The following is a 24,173-nucleotide window of genomic DNA, read 5'->3' as shown; positions in this document are numbered from 1 at the left end:
TTTGTCAAAAATCAGTTGACTGTAAATGTGTGGATTTATTTCTGGGCTTTCTATTCTCTTTTCACTTTCTTGACAATGTTCTTTGAAACACCTAAGTTTTTAACTGTGACAGTATCCAGTTTATTTCTATGAATTTTATACTGTAACTCTTTTAGGTGTGGATTCTTTGTATTTTAATACATGTTCTTAGAACTTAAGTTCACTGTCTTACATTGGCACAGTTCACGGCACTCCAAAACAACTACCGTAGTGACATCAAAGATCACTGATCAGAGATTATGAAAACAGACATAATAAACAAAGATTAAAATATTGAGTGCGATGCGCACTGTCTAGGGGATGGACACGTTTGAAGCTCTGACTCAGGGGGGCGGGGGGGGGGCAAGGGGAATATATGTAACCTAAACTTTTGTACCCCTACAATATGCTGACATAAGAATTAAAAAAAAAAAAAAGGACTGGAAAAAAACAAACAAAAAAGACAGTGAACTTAATCCATACAGGTTGTATGTGTTTTTATTGCTCTGCTGGACCCATCTCTTTCTCTCTCCTGAGGCCTCCTTATTCCCTGAGATACAACAACATTGAAATTAGGCCAATTAATAACCCTACAATGGCCTCTATATGTTCAAATGAAAGGAAGAGTCACATGTTTCTCACTTTAAGTCAAAAGCTTGAAATGATTAAGCTTAGTGAGGAAGACATGTCAAAAGCTGAGACAGGCCAAAAGCTAGGTCTCTTGTGCCAAACATTTATCCAGGTTGTGAATGCAAAGGAAAAGGTCATTAAGGAAATTAAAAGTGCTACTCTGATGCACACACAAATTATAAGAAAGTGAAATAGACTGGGTGCCATGGCTCACATCTGTAATCCTAGCACTTTCGGAGGCCAAGGCCAGGAGGATTACTTGAGGCCAGGAATTTGAGACCAGCCTGAGCAACATAGCAAGACCTTGTTTTCTGTAAAATATAGAAAAATTAGCTGTACATATCTGTAGTCCCAGACACTCAGGAGGCTGAGGCAAGAGGATTGTTTGAGCCCAGGAGTTTGAGGTTGCAATGAGCCTTCATGACACCACTGCAGTCCAGCCTGAGCAATAGATCTAGCAAGACCCTGTCTTAGTGGTCTGGATAGAAGATTAAACCAGCCATAACATTCCCTTAAGCTAAAGCCTAATCCAGAGCAAGGCCCTAATTCTGTTCAATTCTGTGAAGACTGAGAGAGGTGAGGAAGCTGCAGGAGAAAAGTTGGAAGCTAGCAGAGGTTGATTTCATGAGGTTTAATAAGCCATTTCCATGACATAAAAATGCCAGGTGAAGCAGCAAGTGCTGTTACAGAAGCTGTAGCACCATTATCCAGAAGCTCTAGCTGACCTGATGAAGGTGGCTACACTAAACAACGTTTTCAATGTAGATGAAACAGCCTTCTATTAGAAGGTGCCATCTAGGACTTTTGTAGCTAGAGAAATGTCAATGCCTGGCTTCAAAGCTTCAAAGCACAGGTTGACTCTCTTGTGAGGGGCCAGTTGAAGCCAGTGAAATCAGTGTTCATTTACCATTCTTAAAATCCTAGGGCCCTTAAGAATTGTGCTAAATCTACTCTGTGCTCTGTTGGAGCACTTAAAGCCTGGATGGTGGTACATATGTTTACAGTGTAAACAGTTTGCTGAATATTTTAAGCCTACTATTGAGACCTACTGCTCAGAAAAAAAAGATTTCTTTCAAAATGTTACTGCTGCTTGACAATGCACCTAGTCATCCAACCTTTGATGGAGATGAGAGGTACAAAGAGATTAATGTTGTTTTCATGCCTGCCAACACAAAATCCATTCTGTAGCCAACGGATCAAGGAGTAATTTCAGCTTTTTTTTTTTTTTTTTTTGAGATAGGGTCTCACTCTGTCACCCCAGCTAGAGTGGAGTGGTGTCATCATAGCTCACTACAACCTCAAACTCCTGGGCTCAAGCAATCCTCCCGTCTCAGCTTTCCAAAGTGCTGAGATTATAGGTGCCCGGCAATAAAAGTATTTTTTAATTAAGTTATATACATTGTTTTTTTAAGACATAATGCTATTGTATACATAATAGACCATAGTCATGACTTTTATATTGTCCTGGGAAATAAAATAATTCATGTGACTTACTTTATTACAATTACTTGCTTTATTGCAGTGATCTGAACCTGTACCCACAGTATCTCCATTGCCTGTATTTGATAGAATTCGTCATTGAAAGCATCTGGTCCTAGAGTTTTCTTTGTGGAAAGGTTTTTGGTTAAGTTCACTTTCTTTGTGTTATGTAGTTTTTTGTTTTGTCTGTTGTGTCATCAGTGTTTGTAATCTTTTTTTTTTTTTTTTTTTTTAAACAAAGTTGCCTTTTTTAGAAGCAGTCATGCCTTTGGCCTAACTACCTAGTTATAATGGAGACTTAAAAGCAAATTCTGGCATTTTAAACCTCTGTTGTCTGCAAGGAAGAAGCCTGAAAAGAGTGGCTCTTGGATAGATAGGAACAGTAGCTGTCACATGTGGACTAGAAGCAGATAGACAGATAAGGACAAGGTATAGTTGGGCATAATCAAAAGGTAGAGGTGAAGTTGACCTCCTAAAGGTCAGAGAAGTTCTCTTAGAGAATCTGAAATCTGACCTATGTTTTGGAGAATGAAGGGGGAAATGTGTCACCTGGATAAGACAGAACACTGAGGCAGAGCAGCAGATGCTGCAAAGGCAGGGGAATTTCTTAGAAGTGAAACAAGAATTCTGGAGGGCACCATGAAATCGTTTTGAGGGAAGGAAGCAGAAGGTAAATGAGCTCAGGTGAGGGAAATGGTAGTAGATGGTGGAGCCTTGGTCTAGTAGAGATGTTCCCAAGGACCTGTGGGGCTGTGGCTGCTATGGGCAAGAACCAGGGATGAAATTAAGTGATCTTGTGATGTTGCTTTGGTTCCAGAACTGGCTGATGTTTTTGTGGTAATCAGTATTGTGGGTAGCTCTTAGCACTCAGCACCCTGAAAAGCTTGCCCAGCTTTTTGCCACAGATGTTCAAAGTGACAGTCCTGTGATTAATTAAAATTGCATCCTAGGGTGCAGTGGCATGTGCCAGTAGTCCCAATTACTTGGACTTGAGGATCACTTGAGCTCAGGAGTTCAGGACTTGTGTGCTATGATTGCGCCTATGAACAGCCACTGCATTCCAGCTTGGACAACATAGTGAGACCCCATCTCTTAAAAAAAAAATTATGTCCTGTAAGCATGCCAGGCCTTTGTGGCTATTGTAATTATATTTTAAAAGAAAACTTACTTCTACTTTTTGTTATCATAAACAGAGTTTATGCTTTCTCTGTCATTTCTACAGACATTTGACAGAAGCCTTCAAAAGTGATTCAAACTTTTTCCCCCCACAATTAATAAAAATTTTCTTCCTTTAATTTTTCCTTCTGGAAAGGAAGAGGAGGCTGCAAAATGGGCCCGAGAAGAAGAAGAAGCCCAGCGTCGATTAGAGGAGAACCGGCTGCGAATGGAAGAGGAGGCAGCCAGACTTAGGCACGAGGAGGAGGAGCGGAAGAGGAAGGAGCTGGAGCTCCAGCGGCAGAAGGAGTTAATGCGCCAGAGGCAGCAGCAGCAAGAAGCTCTCCGGAGGTTGCAGCAGCAGCAGCAGCAGCAGCAGCTGGCACAGATGAAGGTAAAGCCCCAGACATCAACCATAGGAGCTACTTGCTAACATCTTTTAGTTAAGTAGCTGCTGGCAATACCAGTAGCAGTTAAACTGTATTTTCTTTATTGTTAAATGTTACTACTTTGGTTTTTTGATCACCAATAAAATATATGATGCACATACTTTATGTTAGGTATTTAAACAAGAGAGGAGAAAACAGAAGAGGGTAGGATGTGAGCTGCAATGCTAGCAAAACAAGAAAATCTATTTGATTCATAAATTTAATGTCACTCAATAAACGTCAGAGTGCCTGCTCCTTACCAGTTCAGCACTGCCGAGACAAATGAGACAAAGCAGTTGCCAGCAGAGAGCTCACAGATAAACATTTGGATGTGTAAATGGGAACTAGAATACAGGGTTTGAAATACAGTTGGCTGTGGGGGGGTTGTTGAAACTTACAGTAGGAGGTGATATGTGCAAAGAGTTGTTTTAGGAAGATTCAAAACATTATTTGAAATAAGGAGAAAATGAAAACTGGGAGCCTGGTAAAGAGGGGATGATGGTGGCGGTGAGAATGAATAGGAAGGGCCAGTAGGAGAGAACTGGCCTGCTAGCAGTCAGCAAGACTGAGCAACTGTCTGGAGGTGAGGGGTGAAGGCAGAAGCTGGGGTGGCTACTAGGAAATAAGCTTCAGCAACTGGGAAAAGAGTAGACTGTTGATGAAATGGGAATAATTAGGAAGGGATTTTTTCATGCCGATCTGTAGCCAGCAATAAGGTTTAGTGTCCTCTTCCTTCAGGGAATTCACAGGATGTAGACATATAAACAGGAAATTAGAATACAGTGTGGTGAGTGTAGAGGCAGAGGTGGCATTAAGGCAGTAGTTCTTAGAATGTGGTCACCTGGGAACTTGTTAGACATTCAAATTCTTAGGTCCTACCCAAGACCTACTGAATGAGCACCTCTAGGCGTTGGGAGCCTAGCAATCTTGTGTTTACAAAAGCCTTCCAGGGGATTCTGATGTTGTCTAAAATATAAGAAGCACTGTCTATCTGGGGTGTTTGGAAAGGCTTCCTGAGAAAAGGTAACTTCCAAACTGAGTCTTTAGAGATGGAAAAATTTTTTTAAAAGGTTAAATAGGCAATTTGGGGAATAAGGGCTTATGAGAGAGTCATCATGGGGTAAGCATGAAGTTAAGAAATACTATGGTATTTTTGGGAGAAAAAAAAATTTTTTTCAAGACAGGATCTCGCTATTGCCCAAGCTGGAATGCAGTGGCATCATCATAGCTCACTGCAACCTCCAGCTCCCGGGCTCAAGTGATCTTCCTGCTTCATCCTCCCTAGTAGCTGGGACTATAGGTGTACCACCACACCTGGCTATTTTTTAATGTTTGTAGAGGAAGGGTCTCGCTATATTGTTCAAGCTTGTCTTAAACTCCTGGCCTCAAGTGATCTTCCCACTTTGGCCTCCCACAGTGCTAGGGTTACAGGTGTAAGCCACTGTGCCCAGCCTGTTGGGGGAAATTTAAAAAGCACATTATTGTTGCTGGAGTGTGAGGAATGAGATTAGTATGGGCAAGGTCCATATCACCATGGGCTGTATATACCCTATTAAAGAAGTAGGACTTAAAGGTGTACAAAACAGATACAGCCTCTTAACTAGGGAATAACAGTGTCAGATTTTTAGGAGAACTAAGTGGAAGATGGACTTGAAGGGAACAAAACTGGAGGTTAGCAGACCACTTGAGAGGGCTGGTGACGTCACTCAGGAAAGAGGGGGGGAAAGCTTGATCTAGGCCTACTTGTGGTGAGGTTCGAAAGGAGGGGTCAAGTTACCACTAATTATTGAGTGATTGCTTTATGTCAGGCACTGTACTGACAGCTGTCCATATATTACATCATTTAATCTTCATAAAGCTTTTAAATAAAACTTAGATGTCTTTTACCAAAGAGGAGAAAGGCTGAGAAGCCAAGCCACTTGTTGTCTTATCCGTTTTCTGCTGCTGTAACACAATGCCTGAGACTGGGTCAGCAACGGAAGTTTATTTGGCTTGTGGTTCTGGAGACTGGGAAGTCCAAGAGTGTGACACGCACAGCTGATGAGGGCCTTTGTGCAGCGTCATCCCCCGGTGGAAGGAGAAAAGAAGGAAGGGCAAGAGAGCTCACAAGACAGAGAAGGGATGGGGACCAACCTTCATCCTTTTATCAGGAACTCACTCCCCAGATAACTAACCCACTCCTATGATAACAACATTAATCCATTCATGGGGGCTCTGCCTTACCCCTTAAAGGTCCCATCTCTTAATACTGTCACTGTGGCAATTAAATTTTAACATGAGTTTTGGAGGGGACATTCAAACCATAGCACTTGCTTTGGGTCCAGCTGAGAATTGGTTGCAGAAGAACCATGTGTTAGAGCTCATGTGTCGTTGGTTCCAAAGTCCTGAAAAGGCTGTCAAAAAACCTTTTTAAGAGGTCATATCACAGGATGTGGTGACTGATGCAATCAAATTCAGGCTGTTTAATTCCTGAAGCCTATATATGAGATTTGTTCTGACCCGAGAGGACTCCTTCCAGCTGTCTCTTTCCCTTAGTTCTTTTAGAAGTAGGGCCTACAGTTATAGACTATATCTCCTATGAATCTTTCATTCTTCCAGTTGCCTTTTACTCTATCCTCCACTGTTTTTGAAAGTGCTCTTAGGCTTGAACTCCTTATTCTCCACTGGCTGTTGCTAATGAAGTCAGTTCCTTTGGGAAGAGATTATCTGGAGCTCTCCACTTTACTGTTTCTCCCACCCCCACCCTTAGGGTAAAGTCTCTGAGTCAGCTCTGGAGCTGGGAACAATGGTGACACTCCAGCTCAAGGGTGGGCAGAACAGTAGCCTTGTCTTGGCTTGCCTCTCCTGTTGGCATGGATCCTCTGCCTCTCAAGCCAGGGCAAGGATGATCAGGGCCACAGGGTTCTCAGTGGTGCTGTGCTCATTGTAGAGTTTCCGTCCTACAAATGGGACTTGAGCACAGGGTAAGAGCCTCCACCTGCAGCTGCACTTGCCTGGAACTTAGCCTTTGTAACAGGTAGCGGGGACCAGGATGAGAAACACTGATAATGTGCTTTTTCCAGGAAGAAAGTCCCCTGACTGGTGGCTGAGGGGAGGGGAGTCCTGTTTCTTGCCTGTACCAGCCTGGAGTGTAGTTTCTGTCTTGCTGAGCTGGTAGTAGGGAGGGAGAGACTGGGCCTTGGTTTAAGTATCACTGACCCTTCCTGTTCTTACTGAGTTTTAGCAGATTTTCTTGAATACATGTTTCTTCGTTTGCCGTATGCCCTTAGGAGCATTTCTGGAGACTTTAAATGGTTGCCTTTTAAAATAATTTTCACCAGTTTTGCTGGGGAGCAGGTCCACAGAGCTCTTCAGACTGTCATACTGACAATGGAAAATAATTTTTTTTATTTTTTAAAGCAAAAACAGTGTTGAAAGGTAGCGATTATCAGGGCAGAAAAAGAAGAGTACTTTTTTTTTTAAATCAATAAAGGATATTTGGCATTCGGGGGTCACAAAATGTGCCAAATTCCCTACTATTTGCTTCTAATTTGGGAGAGGGTTGTTCTGGACATTATGATTGACACACTGTAGTTCTGAGTGGGCAGTTTAGGTTAAAATGTCATGAGGCAGTGTTGGCGGAGCCATAGGGTATTCATTAATACACACAAACAAGACTTAAGGAAAACAATAGCTATCAGCACACTCTGTCTGTTATGTGAAGAAGACTTAGGTTTGGTTGGCAAGGACCCCAGAAACCCATGAGATATAGAGTATATATTTTGTGTGTACATATACTTATAGAGTGTATCTATGTGTATGTGTCTTTGTGCATATGTATACGCACATACATATGTGTACAGAGAGAGAGGGAGGGAGGGAGGAAAGAAGAGAGAATGAATATAGTTTGGCACAGCAATGGGAAGAATCTCAGAGGTGCCTGAGGGAAATTTCTGGAGACAGTGCTTATTTTCCTGAGATTCTGCTGAAGAGGGCTGGTGATTGTTTCCTGGTGACAATGAAATACACATCCACTGGGATTTTAGACAACATTAGTGGTTACTGGCTGCATCAGAATTACAGGAACATGCCTCACCTTTGAATCTTCTGATTGATTAGGTGTGGTGAAACCAAGGCATCTACATTTTTATAGGTCCCCTCAGGTGACACTACCAGGTTTAAGATCTGCTGCCTTCCTGAAAAAGTGTTGGTTTTTGCTCAATTTTGCCTACCTAGCTCTCCCTCCCTCGCACCCCACCCTTTTCTGTATTAGCATCCTTCTGTACCCCTCCCCCACCCAGCACAGGTACATTTTCAGAGAAATGCCCTACTGCCGGTCATATTGGACAAAAAATGTTAAGGATCAATTATGTTTAGTAATATTGAGGTCATTCATTTGGAGAGCTATTTGGCAATATCAATGACAGGTTAAACTGTTTATATTTTTTATCCTGTCACTTCCACTTCTAGATATTTCTGTTGTAGATCCATTTTGGGGGGGGACTGTTTGCTCATGTATTATCTTCATTAAACATATTTTAAAAATCTGGTTAAGTTTGTTTTTTTGTTGTGTGTGTTTGGGTCATTAGATGCCTCAGAATTGAAATGTATCCTTTTCTGGTGAAAAAGAGCAAGAGATTCTTTTAGAATAACCAGGCTTTGAGAACATTATTTAGGACCCAGATGTTTACACTCTAGTCAGTAATTTTAAGGGATAGGAGAAGTAGAAATTAAACATAGCTTAATGCTCATGACTGGAAGCTATAGCCTGGTTAACTAACAGCGGCTCCAATTCATAAAAGACTGATTGAGAGCTATGCTGGCATCTCCCATTAGCTGCCTGCTTCAGCTTTCCCTTCAGAAACTTTGTCTTTAACCCTTTCACTGGATGGTAGCATATGTCCTTTGTTGCCTTCTTGGATTAAAAATCCTCAAGCCAATTTAGTGATTCTTTTGTTTGCTCCCTTCTCTTTGTGGCTATATATTGCTATATATGTCAGTGTCAGATGTAACAAATGGTAGATCAAATATAAGTGTATGTGTGTATTTTAAGTTGTTTTATTAATAAAATAAACTTAGATGTGGAGCAGCAACAAAAAGTTAAACAAAAGAAGCAAACCAACTAAGAGACTAGTATGTAAAAGGAATGAAGTAGGAAATTTGAATTAAATGTTGTAAATGGAGTTGAGGGAGAGTTGGCTATACCTAATGCATTATTGCCTCTTCGTTTCCTGTCCACATTTCCTCATGAACTCCTACTTTCCCTTTTTTTTGTTAGCTTCCCTCTTCCTCAACGTGGGGCCAGCAGTCCAATACAACAGCATGTCAGTCCCAGGCCACACTGTCATTGGCGGAAATCCAAAAACTAGAAGAAGAACGGGAACGGCAGCTTCGAGAAGAGGTAAATTTTTGAAGTAAAAGTGGTCTAAGTCGAATAGCGTTCTAGAATATTTACTGTGAACTATGGGTTAGTGGTTACTGAAGACAGTTATTGTTAGAATTGCTGTGTGTCTGAATTGGATGTTTGTGATGAAACTCTTTTATCCCATAAAAATTTGGTCACCTTAGCAAAGATGAATGATCTAATAGGAATAACATTAAGCTTATATAACATAAATGGTCAGTTTTCTTAAACATTTTACTAGTCAAGCTATGGAGAATAGCTCATAAATAAAAGTACATGGGTTGTTCAAAATTGTGAGTGAGTTTTGCTCAAATATCCTTTCGTAAACTTGACATTTAAAATGCAGGATACTAGGCCGGGCGCGGTGGCTCACGCCTGTAATCCTAGCACTCTGGGAGGCCGAGGCGGGTGGATCGCTCGAGGTCAGGAGTTCGAGACCAGCCTGAGTGAGACCCCGTCTCTACTAAAAATAGAAAGAAATTATATGGACAACTAAAAATATATATAGAAAAAATTAGCCGGGCATGGTGGCGCATGCCTGTAGTCCCAGCTACTTGGGAGGCTGAGGCAGAAGGATCGCGTAAGCCCAGGAGTTTGAGGTTGCTGTGAGCTAGGCTGACGCCACGGCACTCACTCTAGCCTGGGCAACAAAGTGAGACTCTGTCTCAAAAATAAATAAATAAATAAATAAATAAAATAAAATGCAGGATACTTATCTCTCTAAAGGGTATTGGGTTCCCTGAGTAGCCTAGAAAAACTTATAATATGGTAGAACTAAAGTACCTCTGCACTTTAAGTCTATATCCTGTAGTTCATCATTAGTGTAAGAAGAAGGAAAAGGTGGGGGGGGAGTGGTTGGAGAAGGGAAAGAATAACAGCTTTTGACAGAGAGGAGAAAATAATTCGTGGTTTGGTTCAGCATACATTATGTGCTTCATTCGTTTATTCATTCAGCACATACTTACTGAGTATTCTGCTCAGTTGCAATCTGGGGTGACAGCTGAGTTTAAAACAGACAAAATTTTCTGCATTCATGAAGCTTACCCTCTAGTTGAGGAGAGATGGCATATTAGAGGATGATAAGTGCCACAGAGAAAAAAAATATGCGGACAGGGTTAGGAAGAGTGTTGGGAGTTGGGGATGGTGGTGGTGATGGTACGATTGATTGTCCAGTTTTAGGTAGTATGGTCTGGGCAGGCCTTTCTGAAAAGGTGGCATAATATAGCAAAGCCTTGAAGAACATGCTTTATGTGGGTATGATGATTTGGGGCAGAGCAGTCGATATGTTAGAGCAGCGATCTCCAACCTTTTCGGCACTAGGGACCAGTGTCATGGAAGACAATATTTCCATGGACCCAGGGGTGGAGGGCTGCAGAGCTCAGGCAGTGATGCACGATCAGTACCAGGCCGTCCCCTGGGGATTGGGGACCTCAATGTTAGAGAATGTAAGTTGTCATTTTTGTATCTGGGTCGTATGATTCACGAAATGGGAAGGTGATGGACACACAAAGAGAAATGGGCATTGTCTGTACATATTTACCATATAGTGTGCTTATTGTCATCCAATGGTTAAAATGTTTCTTTGCCTTGAAAATTAACTTATTTCTTGCCTTCATTTTAAAAAAAGATCTCTGCTGAATGAAAAAAGAATAGTGGTAATGACTAGGAATCACTGGTCCTCTCTTGTTCATCTTTTTGTCTGCCAGAAGTTAATATTTTATTTGATTTATTTTCTTTGAACCTTTAAGTCTTCTTCTGCCCTTCAAAAGGCATAAAATGCCTCTTAGTACGTATTTCTCACATAGAGAAACCTAAGATAATTTTACTCCGTTTTTATCCCTGGAGGCATCCCTTTCTGGGAGCTGGTAACCTATTCCAATCTGGGTACTCTTGGCTTGCTTCATAGCTGTTGTGTTTTTTTTTTACTTCCGTCCATTGCATGTTTCCCCCAGACTGATTTTTATTTTCTCATGTTTTCTCTTCTGTTTTCCATCTCTGTCTTTTTATCTTTTTGATGGGGCATTTCCTCAATTTTATTTTTCAGTCCTTCTATTGAGCTTTTAAAAATATTATCATCATCATTATTATCATTATTATCATTATTATTATTTTTGGAGACAGAGTCACCCAGGCTGGAGTTTAGTGATGCAGTCATAGCGCACTGCAGCCTCAAACTCCTGGCCTCAAGTGATCTGTCAGCCTCCGAAAGTGCTATGATTACAGGGTGTGAGCCATTATGCCCAGCTACATTTTTATTTGCAGCAAAAGAATGGACCCTGTCAAGTTAGTTTTATGTAGCTGCTATGTATTTACATTCCATTTAGTATGGACATTTATAACTACTATCTAAAAACAGGAGTCCTGAGCTCGCTTCTGTTTTTATGCAACAGCAAAGGCGCCAGCAGAGGGAATTGATGAAAGCTCTCCAGCAGCAGCAACAGCAGCAACAGCAGAAACTCTCAGGTTGGGGGAATGTCAGCAAACCTGCAGGTACTACAAAATCTCTTCTGGAGATCCAGCAGGAAGAGGCCAGGCAAATGCAAAAGCAGCAGCAGCAGCAGCAGCAACAGCAGCAGCAGCACCAGCAGCCAAACAGAGCTCGTAATAATACGGTGTGGTCATTTTCCTAAGCTGTTGTTGTATGGACTGGTGTTATATTATCTTTTCTGACTGTAGTGGACTTTTTATCTTCTTAATATTATTAACCATAATCATTTTTCTCTTTTTCTTTAACAGCATTCCAACCTGCACACCAGCATTGGGAATTCTGTTTGGGGCTCTATAAATACTGGTCCTCCTAACCAGTGGGCATCTGACCTAGTCAGTAGTATTTGGAGTAATGCTGACACTAAAAACTCCAACATGGGATTCTGGGATGATGCAGTAAAAGAGGTGGGACCTAGGAATTCAACAAATAAAAATAAAAACAACACCAGTCTCAGGTAGGGCTCAAAATGATCACACCTGTGCACCTTGCTTGGTTGGTAGGTGGGGTGGGAGAAATGGGATGTTGGATGGGCAGGGAAAGGTAATTATATAGTTTTTACTAATTGTTTCCATCTGTGTTTAAGCACATGCAGTCATAATTATGGTGATTGCTTTCTTCCCCATTAGAAACACATTTGTATTATTTCTAGGGGCTCCTTCTGCTGAGCACTTAATCCATTGCCTATCACTTGGTAACCACTTAATAAATATTAGTAATAGTATATTTTTGTTGTTGATGAATAATTCTACAAAGTATTCTCCAGGAATCTTAGTATTTTTTCTAAATTTATATTTTAAATATATTTATACTGTAATGAATATTAAAAATATCTCTGTAATGACCTTAAAACAACTTATTTTTATAAGTAGTTACATTTCATCTTCATCTTTCTTTCTTCAGTATACAGTGTTGTTGAATGAGCATGGGTTTTAGTTTTAAATACGTGAACTCAAATCCCAGCACCACCACTTATTAGCTGTGTGACCTTGGGCAAGAGGGAACCTCTTTGAGCCTCAGTTCCCTCATCAGTAAAAGGAAGATAATAACAACTTCACGGGTGTAGTTGTAAAGATTAAATGAATACACATGAAGTAGTTAGTAAAGTGCCTGGCACATGGTAACTACATAATAAATGGTAGTGTTGTCAGATTTTTTCTTCTTGATTGAGAGCCTAATATGTTATGAATAGGACAATAAATACCTGTTAGATTATTGAGCATCTTTGCCAGGCACTGTGTTCTGGGCCTTTGCATATAATATCTTTATTACTTATGATAACCCAAAGAAGTTTTAGTACCATTTTGCAGATGAGGAAACTGAGGCTTAGTAAAATTAAACAACTAAGGACACATGGAAGAATTCCATCATTTTTTCTAAATAGAAGCCCTATATTCACAAACTGGGATACATTAGCTGATACTAGATTTTAAGGGGGTATCCAATCCAAATATTTGAATTTATTTTTCTTTTTTGGAGCCAAGCATTGAATTACCAGACAGACATCCAATGGTGCCAAGACATTATCTATTTATGGTGTTATAGTATAATCATATAGTAACAGTTTCTAGGAATATAATACCACCCTATTGTTTTGCTTTAGTAAATCCGTAGGTGTGTCTAACCGGCAGAATAAGAAAGTAGAAGAAGAAGAAAAGTTGCTGAAGCTCTTTCAGGGAGTAAATAAAGCCCAAGATGGATTTACCCAGTGGTGTGAACAGATGCTTCATGCCCTTAATACGGCAAATAACTTGGATGGTAAGAATTGGGGAGGGAAACCCAGCATGTGGAATGACAGAGCAGGACCTACAAAGAGGTTGGTGAATTGGAACAATGGGACAAAACTCAAGAGAAGAAATCTAAGGTCAAGTTCTGCACCTGCCGTGAGAACCTGACTCTTTAATAGCATTACTTGTGAGAAGTCCTATAATACTAAGCTCAAATAGGGTATTGGTGATTCCCAAAAAGTAAATGCCATCTCAGTCTACCTTAATGATATACAGGACAGAGTAGGTCATAGTTCCGTGCTGCTCATTTTATGGGGGATATTGCCCCCTCTATCAAGTGCAAAAGAAGGTAACTGTCATGCTGGGGACAAAGGTTAACCTGAGCAAGAGACAACTGAGGGATGTGACATCATTCCCCTCCTACTTTTAGGGGAGGGAGTGGGAATTGTGATAGAGCAAGTAGAATTATTTTGTGCGGGATAAAAGTAGGACCAATGTTTGGAAGTGAAAAGGTTTCTTCACAATTTGAGGAAAAACTTGCTTGTAGTTAGCTGTTTACAAAGAGAACTACCTGCCCTAGGTGGAAGTGAGTCCCCCCTCCCACCCCTTAGAGTTTCAACAGAAACTGGTTAACATGTTGGAGAAGGGACTCTCATAACTGATAGACTAAATTGAACTAGTCCACCTCTGATATCTTGTCTAAAGCCAAGAATTTCTTAAAAACAGCATTAAAGGAATTAAAGACTTCCTTTGCAGCATTGTAACAATATCTAATGGTCTGAAAGTCTACAGAGCAAACAGTTGTTTTTAATAGTAATGGCTACCATCCATTAAGCACCTACCATGTGCTAGGCACTCTCTTAGGGTTAACATATGTTATCCTAGCTATTTAATTTTGCAGTTATTTTTAAAGATACCTTTACAAGGTTGGTAATATTATCCCCATTTTATAAATTAGGAAACAGAGGCTCAGAATGGTTAAATAACTCATCAAGGTCACACAGCCAGCAAATTTCAGAGACAGGTTTTAAACCCATGTCTGTCTAACTCTCTAATACTTGTGCTTTTTCTCCTATGCCATACTGCTTGCATTTTCCATTTGATTTCTCTCTAAACGTGTAATATCTCAGTGGATTGAAAGTTTCAGGAGAATATAGCTGTATCTTTAGTTTCTGTCGGCACACATCATAGCCCGGCACACATCATAGCACTTTATAAATACTCATTGACTTTAAGGAAAGAAAGAATGAATCCCCAAATTACTTCAGTCTCAGGCATGTAATTTTTTCAATCAACATAACATTTAGTTTCAGCCAATATAACATTTAGTGAGATTAAACAAGCGTGAGGTGTCTTTGTTTGACGCTATGCTATTTTGGATAATTTTGAGCATTATGATGGTAGTGTTTTTTCATTTTGGCAGGGTAGATTAAAGAGTATTTAATGCAGGTCATTGCGTACCCTTTAAGTTTCTGTCATTAATGTCTGTATTAGGTGTGATGATATATTAAAAACTGAAATTGATTTTTTTTGGAATGTTGTTTTTTCATTATTTCATTGTTACTTTTTGTCTTCTCCCCTTCCATTTTGCAGTTCCCACATTTGTTTCTTTCCTAAAAGAAGTAGAATCTCCTTATGAGGTCCATGATTATATCAGGGCCTATTTAGGAGATACTTCTGAGGCCAAGGAGTTTGCCAAGCAGTTCCTTGAGCGCCGTGCCAAACAGAAAGCCAGCCAGCAGCGTCAGCAGCAGCAGCAGCAGCAGCAGCAGCAGCAGCAGGTATAAAGTAGTGTAGTGCGTGCAGTAGCTCTGTGAGTATGAATACCTTAAAGTGGTGAGTAACCAGAGAAATGAAAATTAAAACATGTTGTACATCCAATGACCAAAGCTTTTTAAAATGTGTAAACTTCATATTTTCAAGGTACATGCCCAGAGACCTTTTTGAATTTCCCAAATTGCAAATATAACCATTCTCTATTAGGTGTGCCAGTCCCATTTTTCTTGATTCATTTATATGTCTTAGTTAGATTGCTAATTCCAACATATCAGAAACCCATAAATTTGGTTTTGAAAAGTTAAAACTTAGAAATGTTAAATCTTCCAGTGTTCAGGATCCGCCGTTCTCAGTACTGACAATACTGCAGCATACCAGACATTTCATATGTTTTTGATGGGGATGTAAATGGTACAGTAATGATTCTCATCATTTACAGTAGTTATGTTTTATAAGGTCCCTATGAACATTGAATTAGCGAATACTGAACCTTTGTTCCTAGGGGGATATACAGAGTTAGGTTCCTATGCGCTTCTGGTCACAACATTTTTTGTTAACTGATCAGTCTTGTTTTTTATGTATTTTAAAGGCACTTTATTTAATATATATCGATTCATTAACATTGAACTCACAGCCATTGGCACTATAACTTACGCCTGAACAAAGTTTATCTAACACACATATTTTCTCCCTAAAGCACATCACAACTTTCTTGTGCTTAGGAACACCAGATAGCTCTTTAGCACTATACTTGGGGGCCACTTTAAACAGTGAAATCACCAAAAAAAGCACAAAAACTTGGAAAATATGGCACTAAATAGACCAGAAAAAGGACACATGTTTGCAAGTTTGAGATATGTAACAAGAAGGCAGTGTTTCCTTATTCTACCTCATCTAGGAATGTGTGTCTTGAACATCTCAAATTTTTCATTGCTCTGTGCGTGTACATGTCCAGAATGACCATAAAAGCACTGCGAGTATTGATTATGGGGTTATGAATAAATTTTAACAAGTAGGTGAATTCAAAAATAAGGAATCTGAGAGAATCAATTACGCGAGTTTTCTGAAAGACCAGTTGGTAGGGCTCATGAAGAGGCTTAAAATACTAAGGCAGGGCCAGCCATGGTGGTTTACACCTTTAATCCCAGCACTTTGGAAGGTTGAGGCCATAGGAGTACTTGAGGCCAGGAGCTTGAGAGGAGCCTAAACAACGTAGCAAGACCCATCTCTAAAAAAATTAAAAAAAAATTAGCCAGACATGGTGGCACTCATCTGTAGTCTCAGCTGCTCAGGAGGTTGAGGCAAGTGGATCACTTGAGCCCAGGAGTTTAAGTCTACAGTGAGTTATGATCATGCCACCACACTCCAGCCTGGGTGACAGAGCAAGACCTTGTCTCAAAAGAAAAAATGATTTTTCATATCCTTTAATCCCATAATTCTTCATATCCTTTAATCCCATAATTCTTATACTAGAGATAATCAGTATTTTGTTATAGGTCACTTCTGGGATGTGGACAATACAGTGAAGTAAAGGGTATTTAAAATTTAACTGGGTACTGCTAAATTCAAGAATATACTGTTGGAAAAGAAGGAAAAAAAATCTAACTGGGTAGATGGGCTGACAGGGATAAATTGAAGGAAAGTGAAAAGACAACACTAGGAAAAATATTTTAAGGACTCAACGGAGAAGGCATCATATAGCAATACAGAAGGCTCTTTGTTTGCGAAATGGGCTCCTCTGTGGGCTAAAACAGGAAGGTGGAAGCCCAGCAAGCATGTGCACACATGCATGCATGCATTTTGTGCGTGCACACGCAGACATACACGTCAGGCTCATCCTTCCACAGTGCTTTCTCCACCACTGCCATCCCCTGTGCCTTCAACTGGCTCATTGAAATGGATCCCAATTTAAAATGAGTTGCTCTAACAAGAGCAAAAAGTAAATGTGAAAGGCTGGTAGATTATTTCATAGTCTAACCAGTTGGTAGAAAATGTATGGACAATATTTTGGGGCCAGATCCCTTCTGGGATTGCTGATAGGAATACTTTAGCCTTGTTTGGTAATATGCTACCAGCTGGTCTGCAGCTTGTCCTCTCTGGCTTGGGGCCCAGAGAACAAAGAAACCTGCTTTGAGTAGGTGAGAGGTGTACATTGCCAGAGTACAGAGGTCTGTTCATGGCTATGTACAGACGTCACAGACTCCATATATACTAGAGATGTTCTAACAGCTGTGCTGCCACAGCAGGGTAGAAATCTGGAGTCAGCAGGAAAGGCTTTGTGGAGGCGCCAAGCTTAAATGGAGGGAAATGGTGGCTCAGTGACCTGCTCTTGGTTTTATTATTATCAGCACTCATGGTGGGCAAATCAGCCATTTTCTTAGAGTGATGAGCCCAGTCTGCATCTTCTGTGTAATCTATTATGCTGTCTTGTTTCACAGGACTCTGTGTGGGGGATGAACCACAGTACACTCCATTCAGTATTTCAGACCAATCAAAGCAACAACCAACAATCCAATTTTGAGGCTGTACAAAGTGGCAAGAAGAAGAAAAAACAGAAGATGGTCCGAGCAGATCCCAGTTTGTTAGGTAAGCACAGGCCTGAAGTCTCAGTTGAGTGTTAGAGGAGTGCAGATGGTAGCAGTCATCTGATGTGAGTTTCTGTGGTGCATTGTTTTTCAAGAAGGAAAATGTTTCTTATACAAAATTAATTTTTTAATTGGGTCAAAATAAGTAAGTAGCCAGTATTTACTGGGCATCTCAGTGCAGGAGGTGTGCCTCATATGCTGTTCGAGGTAAGAAAAGTAATAACTTAAGTTGTCTGGTGCTTTAAACTTTAAAGCATTGTTTCATATTTATTATAATATGAATTTCTCTGGAGGGCTTTTAGTAGTTTAGTTAGAAAAATGCTAATGGAGAATGGTGAAAGTAGTTTTCAAAACTTAAATGCTGATTTATGTTAGAATTAGACCATAAATTAGACCATAAATTCAATCAGGGGTTCAAAGAAGAGAACCAATATGTGTTGATAATCATTCTGTGTATTGCATAATTCTCAGAATTACTTTGAGGTGATGCCCCAGTTTTACCAGTGAATAGACCAAGGCTCAGAGGTTTAGAACTACACAGCTGTCAGCAGTGGAGCTGAGATTGTAGAACAGTCCTGTTTTCTTTCCACTCTTATGTGTTACCCATGGCTATTCTTTTTTGGCATTAAGGACCATATAAGGAAGCTTCCTGGAAAAGGTGACATCTGAACTGGGGCTTTGAAAGACTGGCAGGAAGGATGGGGAATGTTGTTTCAGGAATAACAAACAGTACAGGCTGCCCATGTTTCTTAAGTTGACCTAACAACCTCACAGACTATGATTAAACCAAAATTATTCTCTGTTTGTGAATGTAAAATTAGCTGTGATAAAATGACACTGTCTATAATAGAATGAGTATATAGACAGAGATGGCAGTTTGGGAGGTTGGCCTGGTCAGGAGGGCAGACTGGTTAGGAGGTTGCAGTATAGACCAGTTGAAAGATACCAGTGGCTTGGAATAGGGTTTTGGCAGTGGGGTTGGAGAGGAGTTAGAAGGATTTTAGAAATTTGGGGGATAGAATCAAGTGGGCAAGCAGAGTGGAAAGGCCTTGGGCTTGGGGAGCAGGATGGGTGGTGTTGCCATTTGCTGTGAAATGATGAACACTGGAAAATGGAGCAGGCTGAGGGGGAGCAAGATGGTGTTTGAGTGTTGGGTGGGTTGAGTTTGAAATGCCTGTGAGACATCATGAAGACCCTAAAGGCCAGCACTACAGGAGGCAGATGGTAACCGACCCTATTGTGCCTGTGGTAGATCCTCAGGGCCCTGGCGAACAACGTGATAGTAACAAAAACCTAACTCTGAGAACTGCCTTTTGGAATTGGTGCCTGAAAACTAAGATTGGAAACTTAGGGACCTGGTGAAATTCTGTTTTCCTCTGCTTGTCTTGAAAGTTAATGTTAAAGGTGGATGGAACAGTCTGAAATTATATCCAATTTGGGCAAAAATAAGTGAAGAGTTGTAAAAGCATTCCTTAAATTCTAACTGTGGGTTCTAGCTAAGAAGCCCTTGCTGCTTAGCTTTGGGACTTCCGGATAGGTTGTCAGGGAAAAGGTTCCTCTGAAAATGAGGTCAAGCTGTTTGGTCTTAAATATTCCTTCAGATCTCATCTTCTGTTACAGATCTAAGAAAGGAAGGGACTTAAAAAAAAAATCTCCCTACAAGGAAGTGAGAAGTCATCCTAGGAGTAGCGTTTAAGGAATTCATATACCTTGAAGGGGAAGCAAAGAAACAAACAAATGTAAGGGAAGTAAATCTGGTTAGCAGAGTATTGAGGAAACTCATTGGCGTGGGCTCTTACATAAAATATTTTATGAAAATTGCTGCTCAGCTAAATTCCCTCTGGAAATTCCTCTAATAATCGCTAATTTTTGTCCCATACTTACTCATTTTCATTTATTTTTTAATGTATATATTCCCTATAGATTTACATATGGAGAAAAATTAATAACCACCAGTCACAAGTTTCTCTTGCATAAAATGAGAAAACAGGTTCTAATTTGATCTTAAAAGTATTCATTGAAAAAAGTCACTGATGAAAAGAGAACCTTGCTTCTAAAACAAACCAGCAGAGGGAGCCCCAGCGTCATTTTGATTATGAATGTCCTCCTGTATATCTGGTTGTCCTCTTAAGTTTTTAGAGCTTCCAGAGGGCCATTGTGAACTAGCTACCTCACTTGAATGTGGTAAATATACACACGAAATACAGTTTCTCCCTAGTCAGACTTTCCTTAAAAGAACAATCTCCCAACCCTTAATTCATGTGAGAGTTTATTCTGAACCTAACAGAATGTGGTCTTTAAAGCCAGGCATAGTGAGTTGAATCCTCATTTGTGTTGCTTTGGGTTTTATGGTATCCCAGAGCTGTTCCTTTTGTCAAGTGACACAATGAGTGCATACCTTACTGGTTTTTCAGTGACAGTTAAATGAGACCATATCTGCTAAAAGCCTAGCCTGATGATATATTATAGCACTGAACAATCAACTTTTTGCTACAGACTTCTCCCTTCCTGTCTTTGCATTATTAAAATTAGTTTTTTAAATTACATTTCCACTTCTATTGCATGCAGCTCATTATTGTTTTATCACATTTTATCTGTTCTTGAGATATATGTGAAGTCAGAGAAAAAAAACTGTCTCAGAATAGAGTAATAGTTCATTTCATAGACTGGCCTCTAGGTTCTTGTACTTACCTAATTAAACCATTACTTTAAAAACGTAAACAGTAAGCCTTTCATAATTTTCAAGGGAAAAAAGGTCTTGTGGGTTATGGGAGCACAGTCATGATGAGGTAGAACTCAGGAAGGGGTTTAGAATCCTAGCCTCTGCCTGTGTTAGGCTTTGGAAAGCAGCTTGTTGTACCACAGCTTCCTTGGTTAATAAATAGGCATGTTTAGTTTTTCAAATTATGTTTTTGAGTCAAGCTATTTTTATTATGTAAGTCATTTCTGTTTATTATTGGTACATTTAAAATGTGTAATTGTTTGAAACCTGAACATTAAAGAACAACAACAAAAAAAAGAGTGCAGAAAACCCAACTAATATTAACAGAACTGCTTTTAGAATGGGGCACGTTACCTGTTTACTTTTTCGTATTCAGACAGCAGCTAAAACAGTTTGGGATTTCATACAGGGTAGATGAACTGGGAAGCTTTTTAGGAGTCACTCAGTCCAAACAAGACTTATTCATCGTAATTTTTATCAACCTCTGATTATGGAGTTTTGGGAAAAACTACATATGACCATTGGCATTAGGTTTTCAGATGTCAGTAGTGTTTGTGAGTACTGCTTGTCGCCTTCAGTGGATGTGCTAGTACTGCTTTTGCTAAACCTTATTCCATTTTGGTTAATCAAGTATTGCTCACTGAAATCCTTTACTTCACAGATATACTTACAGTAGATTGAGTTGAATAAAGTACTTTAATCTTTTTGTTCTGTGTACTGTGGGAAAGAAGGAACAATGTGAGGGCTCTGACTATCTTACAGTGGGTCTTCCTTGAAACATCCTACCCCTTAATAGCAAAAGCTCCTGGCTAGAGCTTTCACAGAGTTTTTTTTCTTTGTTGGTTGGTTTTTTGAGACAGAGTCTTACTCTGTTGCCCAGGCTGCAGTGCCATAGTGTCAGCCTAGCTCACAGTAACCTCATACTCCTGGGCTCAAGTGATCCTCCTGCCTTGGCTTCCTGAGTAGCTGAGAGTACAGGCATGCGCCCTGATTTTTTTCTGTTTTTACTAGAGATGGGGTCTCGCTCTTGTTCAGGCTGGTTTCAAACTCTTAAGCTCAAGTGGTCCTCCCGCCTTGGCCTCCCAGAGTGCTAGGATTATAGGCATGGGCCACCATGCTGAGACTCACTTTGGCCAGTAGAAAAAATATTTCCCTTAAATTGAGTCTGGGGTTGAAGGAGTATTAATCCCACACAGATTTCAAAGTCATGTGGTCAGGTAGTTACAGAGTACTTAGTGGATGTTATTTTCTTCTCTCTCCTCAACCTCCATTTCTGTTAAGGTAGACCTCCTGCATGAACTCCCCTCCTAGCCCCAGGCCAGCCTGGCCTGTCTTTAACAGACACCCCACTCTCTTCTCAGATTCTCTAAGGTAGTGATTTGTAGTTCTGTGTAAGTGTGATACTATTTTGTTTTATTTTTCTCCCCAATCAAATTATATCAGAACCCTGAAAACTAAAACAAAGAATCTCTCTTTCGAAGAACAAAAAGCTAATGCTCTTTTATCTTTCTTCTGTCTCCCTTTAGCACCCCTATGGTATGCTCAGAAACAAGAGACTTATTATATTCCAGCCCACTGCCTAGAATTTGAGCCACTTGGTTGTCTGGATATGGTCACTCATAGCCAATTTTTTTCCTGCAGGATTTTCAGTCAATGCATCATCGGAGCGACTCAATATGGGTGAAATTGAGACTTTGGATGACTACTGAGCACCTGCCAGTGGACTGGCCTTCCCTCTCCTATTTGCCAACTATGGAGTCTCCACCTTTGGACACAACACTTACTCACCATTTACTCTTTATCACTCTGCAAGAAATCACAGAACAGATCATCTCAGGCTTTTTCATCCAGCCCTTTGTGTCCAAGATTCTTTAAACTGTTTTTGTTGGTGAACATCTCAGACTGTAGATAAGTGGACTGGACCCTGTATCTTGGGGGTGGCAGTTGGGATTACTCCCCAACAAGGCTGATTTTGGGCAGCACGTGTTCACTGTGCCGTGATTTCATCTACTGTCTCCCAGAAAGTGTGTTGGGATCTGCCAATAGCAGCTTGCTTTCTCTTGTCACTCTTTTTCCTTCTAGTTTGTTTTTTTCTTCTTCTTCTTTTTCCCCCACTCCATAAGGGCAAGAGGTCTAATTGGTGCAATCATGAAGAGAGTTCATGGTTAACAGACGTTGGCCAGCAATAAAACACCCCACGAACTGTGACTCGAGTGTCCAGCAGAAACAGTTAGAGTGCTCCCAGTCTGAAAGTTGCATTGCCACTGCTAACTTTGGGATTGCATCAAAGAGGCCCTGAGCAGGGTGGAATTTAGATTGGATTGGTTTGATATTGCACATCCCTTGCCTATTCTTTCTGAGGATCCTTTCGAAGAAAGGATTCATGTTTTTCTTCATTAGATAGTGACTTCCAAGCAAGCTGACTTCTCCCCTGGCATACTCCAACCTGATTGGACAAAGGAAACCCTATGGCCTGGGAGAGGGACTTATTCTTAATTTTTCTTTCTTACAAAAACTGATTTTTCCCATAAATATTTTTACTTCAGAGGACTAGGACCAGTTTGTTTTGGGCCCTTCTGCTGAAAATTTGCCTCGTTTAAGAGGCAGCTAGGATATTTACCATATGTATGAATTTGTATAATTTCATTTTGGATAGGGATAAATTTTGCTTCCGATAAAAGCCCGGAATTTCATCTGGTTCCTCAGAGCATTGTGTTTGTCTTGCTGTGGCCCAGAAAAGGTTTTGTGTAAAGATTCTAGGATGGCAAGTTGCTTGGCTTTTCTGAAAAGAGAATACACAAAACCGGACCATCTTTAGGACCTTCTTCCATGGAAACCACTATACAGGAGGATGCTGTGGGCTGGAGGGGATGGGCAAGAACGGGAGCGAGAAGCCTGGTCTGGCTTCTGGTCGTAGCCTCCTAATACCTTTCACTTCAAGTAGAAATGTACTCAAGTCCTATTTATGAATAAATACTCTGCCTATCTCCACCAAACCCCTACAGAACATCACCTGGAAGTGCTACTCACACTTGGGCCGGAGCTGTTGGCCAGCTGTGCCTGTGTGAGAGGTGCTGGGGTTTGGGCGGCTCCTGGGTAAAGCACCTTTGCTTTCTGTCATCGTTGCCTGTAGAAGGCTGGAGTTGCTCTGAGAGCAGTTTGGTTTTGGAGGATTATATTTGGCTTCTATTTTTATTATTTTGGATCACCATTCTCCCTATTCCTTCTTGCCTCCCTCCCTCCTAAACATGTATAATAACTATACAGAAACTGCTACAAACTTGTATATAGTTTTTGGATCAAATAGCATGAGGAGACGGGGAACCATTAAAAATTGGGACTCTTACGCTCCTTTGCTTTGTAAATTCAAAAGTGGGGGGTGGGGAAGAGGGATAGTTAAAATGTTTACAAAACTTTAAGCTCCCTCGGAATTTTGCCAGTGTGGAGGAAAATAAAAAAAAAAAACTTAAATAAAACCTGGTTGTATTCTATCTGAGCGTACCTCTTGTACTCGCCTTTGTCAAGGCTGAGTTTTGCACTATGGAAAAGCTCCAAGCACCAGAGACATGGAGGCAGCCGTGGCTTTCTTTGCCAGACTGTGGAACACTGGCAGGTACTGTATTTGAGCATGTACAGGTCAAGGCAAACATCGGTGAGTTTGACCAAATGTCTTTCTTTCCTCTTTTGACTATCCATTTCTGCCGACTTGTGGATCGGCTTCTGCCCTCTTGCCACAGACACACCCCCTCTAAATGTGTCCCTCCAGTGTCTGTCCACATCATCTA

The 24,173-nt window shown here is 40.5% G+C and overlaps 1 protein-coding gene across 4 annotated transcripts in view; it reads left to right on the top strand.

Moving 5' to 3' along the window:
• The window catches only part of GIGYF2 (GRB10 interacting GYF protein 2), a 128,062-nt gene extending 104,198 nt beyond the window's left edge, over positions 1 to 23,864 (top strand). For all 4 annotated transcript variants that reach the window (XM_045559617.1, XM_045559620.1, XM_045559616.1 and 1 more), the window contains 8 exons: positions 3,440 to 3,676; positions 8,968 to 9,090; positions 11,484 to 11,705; positions 11,830 to 12,035; positions 13,182 to 13,336; positions 14,899 to 15,086; positions 17,520 to 17,667; positions 22,030 to 23,864. In XM_045559617.1, the coding sequence (XP_045415573.1) occupies positions 3,440 to 3,676; positions 8,968 to 9,090; positions 11,484 to 11,705; positions 11,830 to 12,035; positions 13,182 to 13,336; positions 14,899 to 15,086; positions 17,520 to 17,667; positions 22,030 to 22,097 (1,347 nt within the window). In that variant the 3' untranslated portion in view covers positions 22,098 to 23,864. The remainder of the gene's footprint in view (positions 1 to 3,439; positions 3,677 to 8,967; positions 9,091 to 11,483; positions 11,706 to 11,829; positions 12,036 to 13,181; positions 13,337 to 14,898; positions 15,087 to 17,519; positions 17,668 to 22,029) is intronic.
• The last annotated feature ends 309 nt before the right edge of the window (positions 23,865 to 24,173 follow it).

This window comes from Lemur catta, chromosome 8 (genome assembly GCF_020740605.2).
Source record: "Lemur catta isolate mLemCat1 chromosome 8, mLemCat1.pri, whole genome shotgun sequence".
Lineage (NCBI taxonomy): Eukaryota > Metazoa > Chordata > Mammalia > Primates > Lemuridae > Lemur > Lemur catta.
The sequence above is the reverse complement of the archived record's forward strand: the minus strand, read 5'-3'. Positions and strand labels throughout refer to the sequence as shown.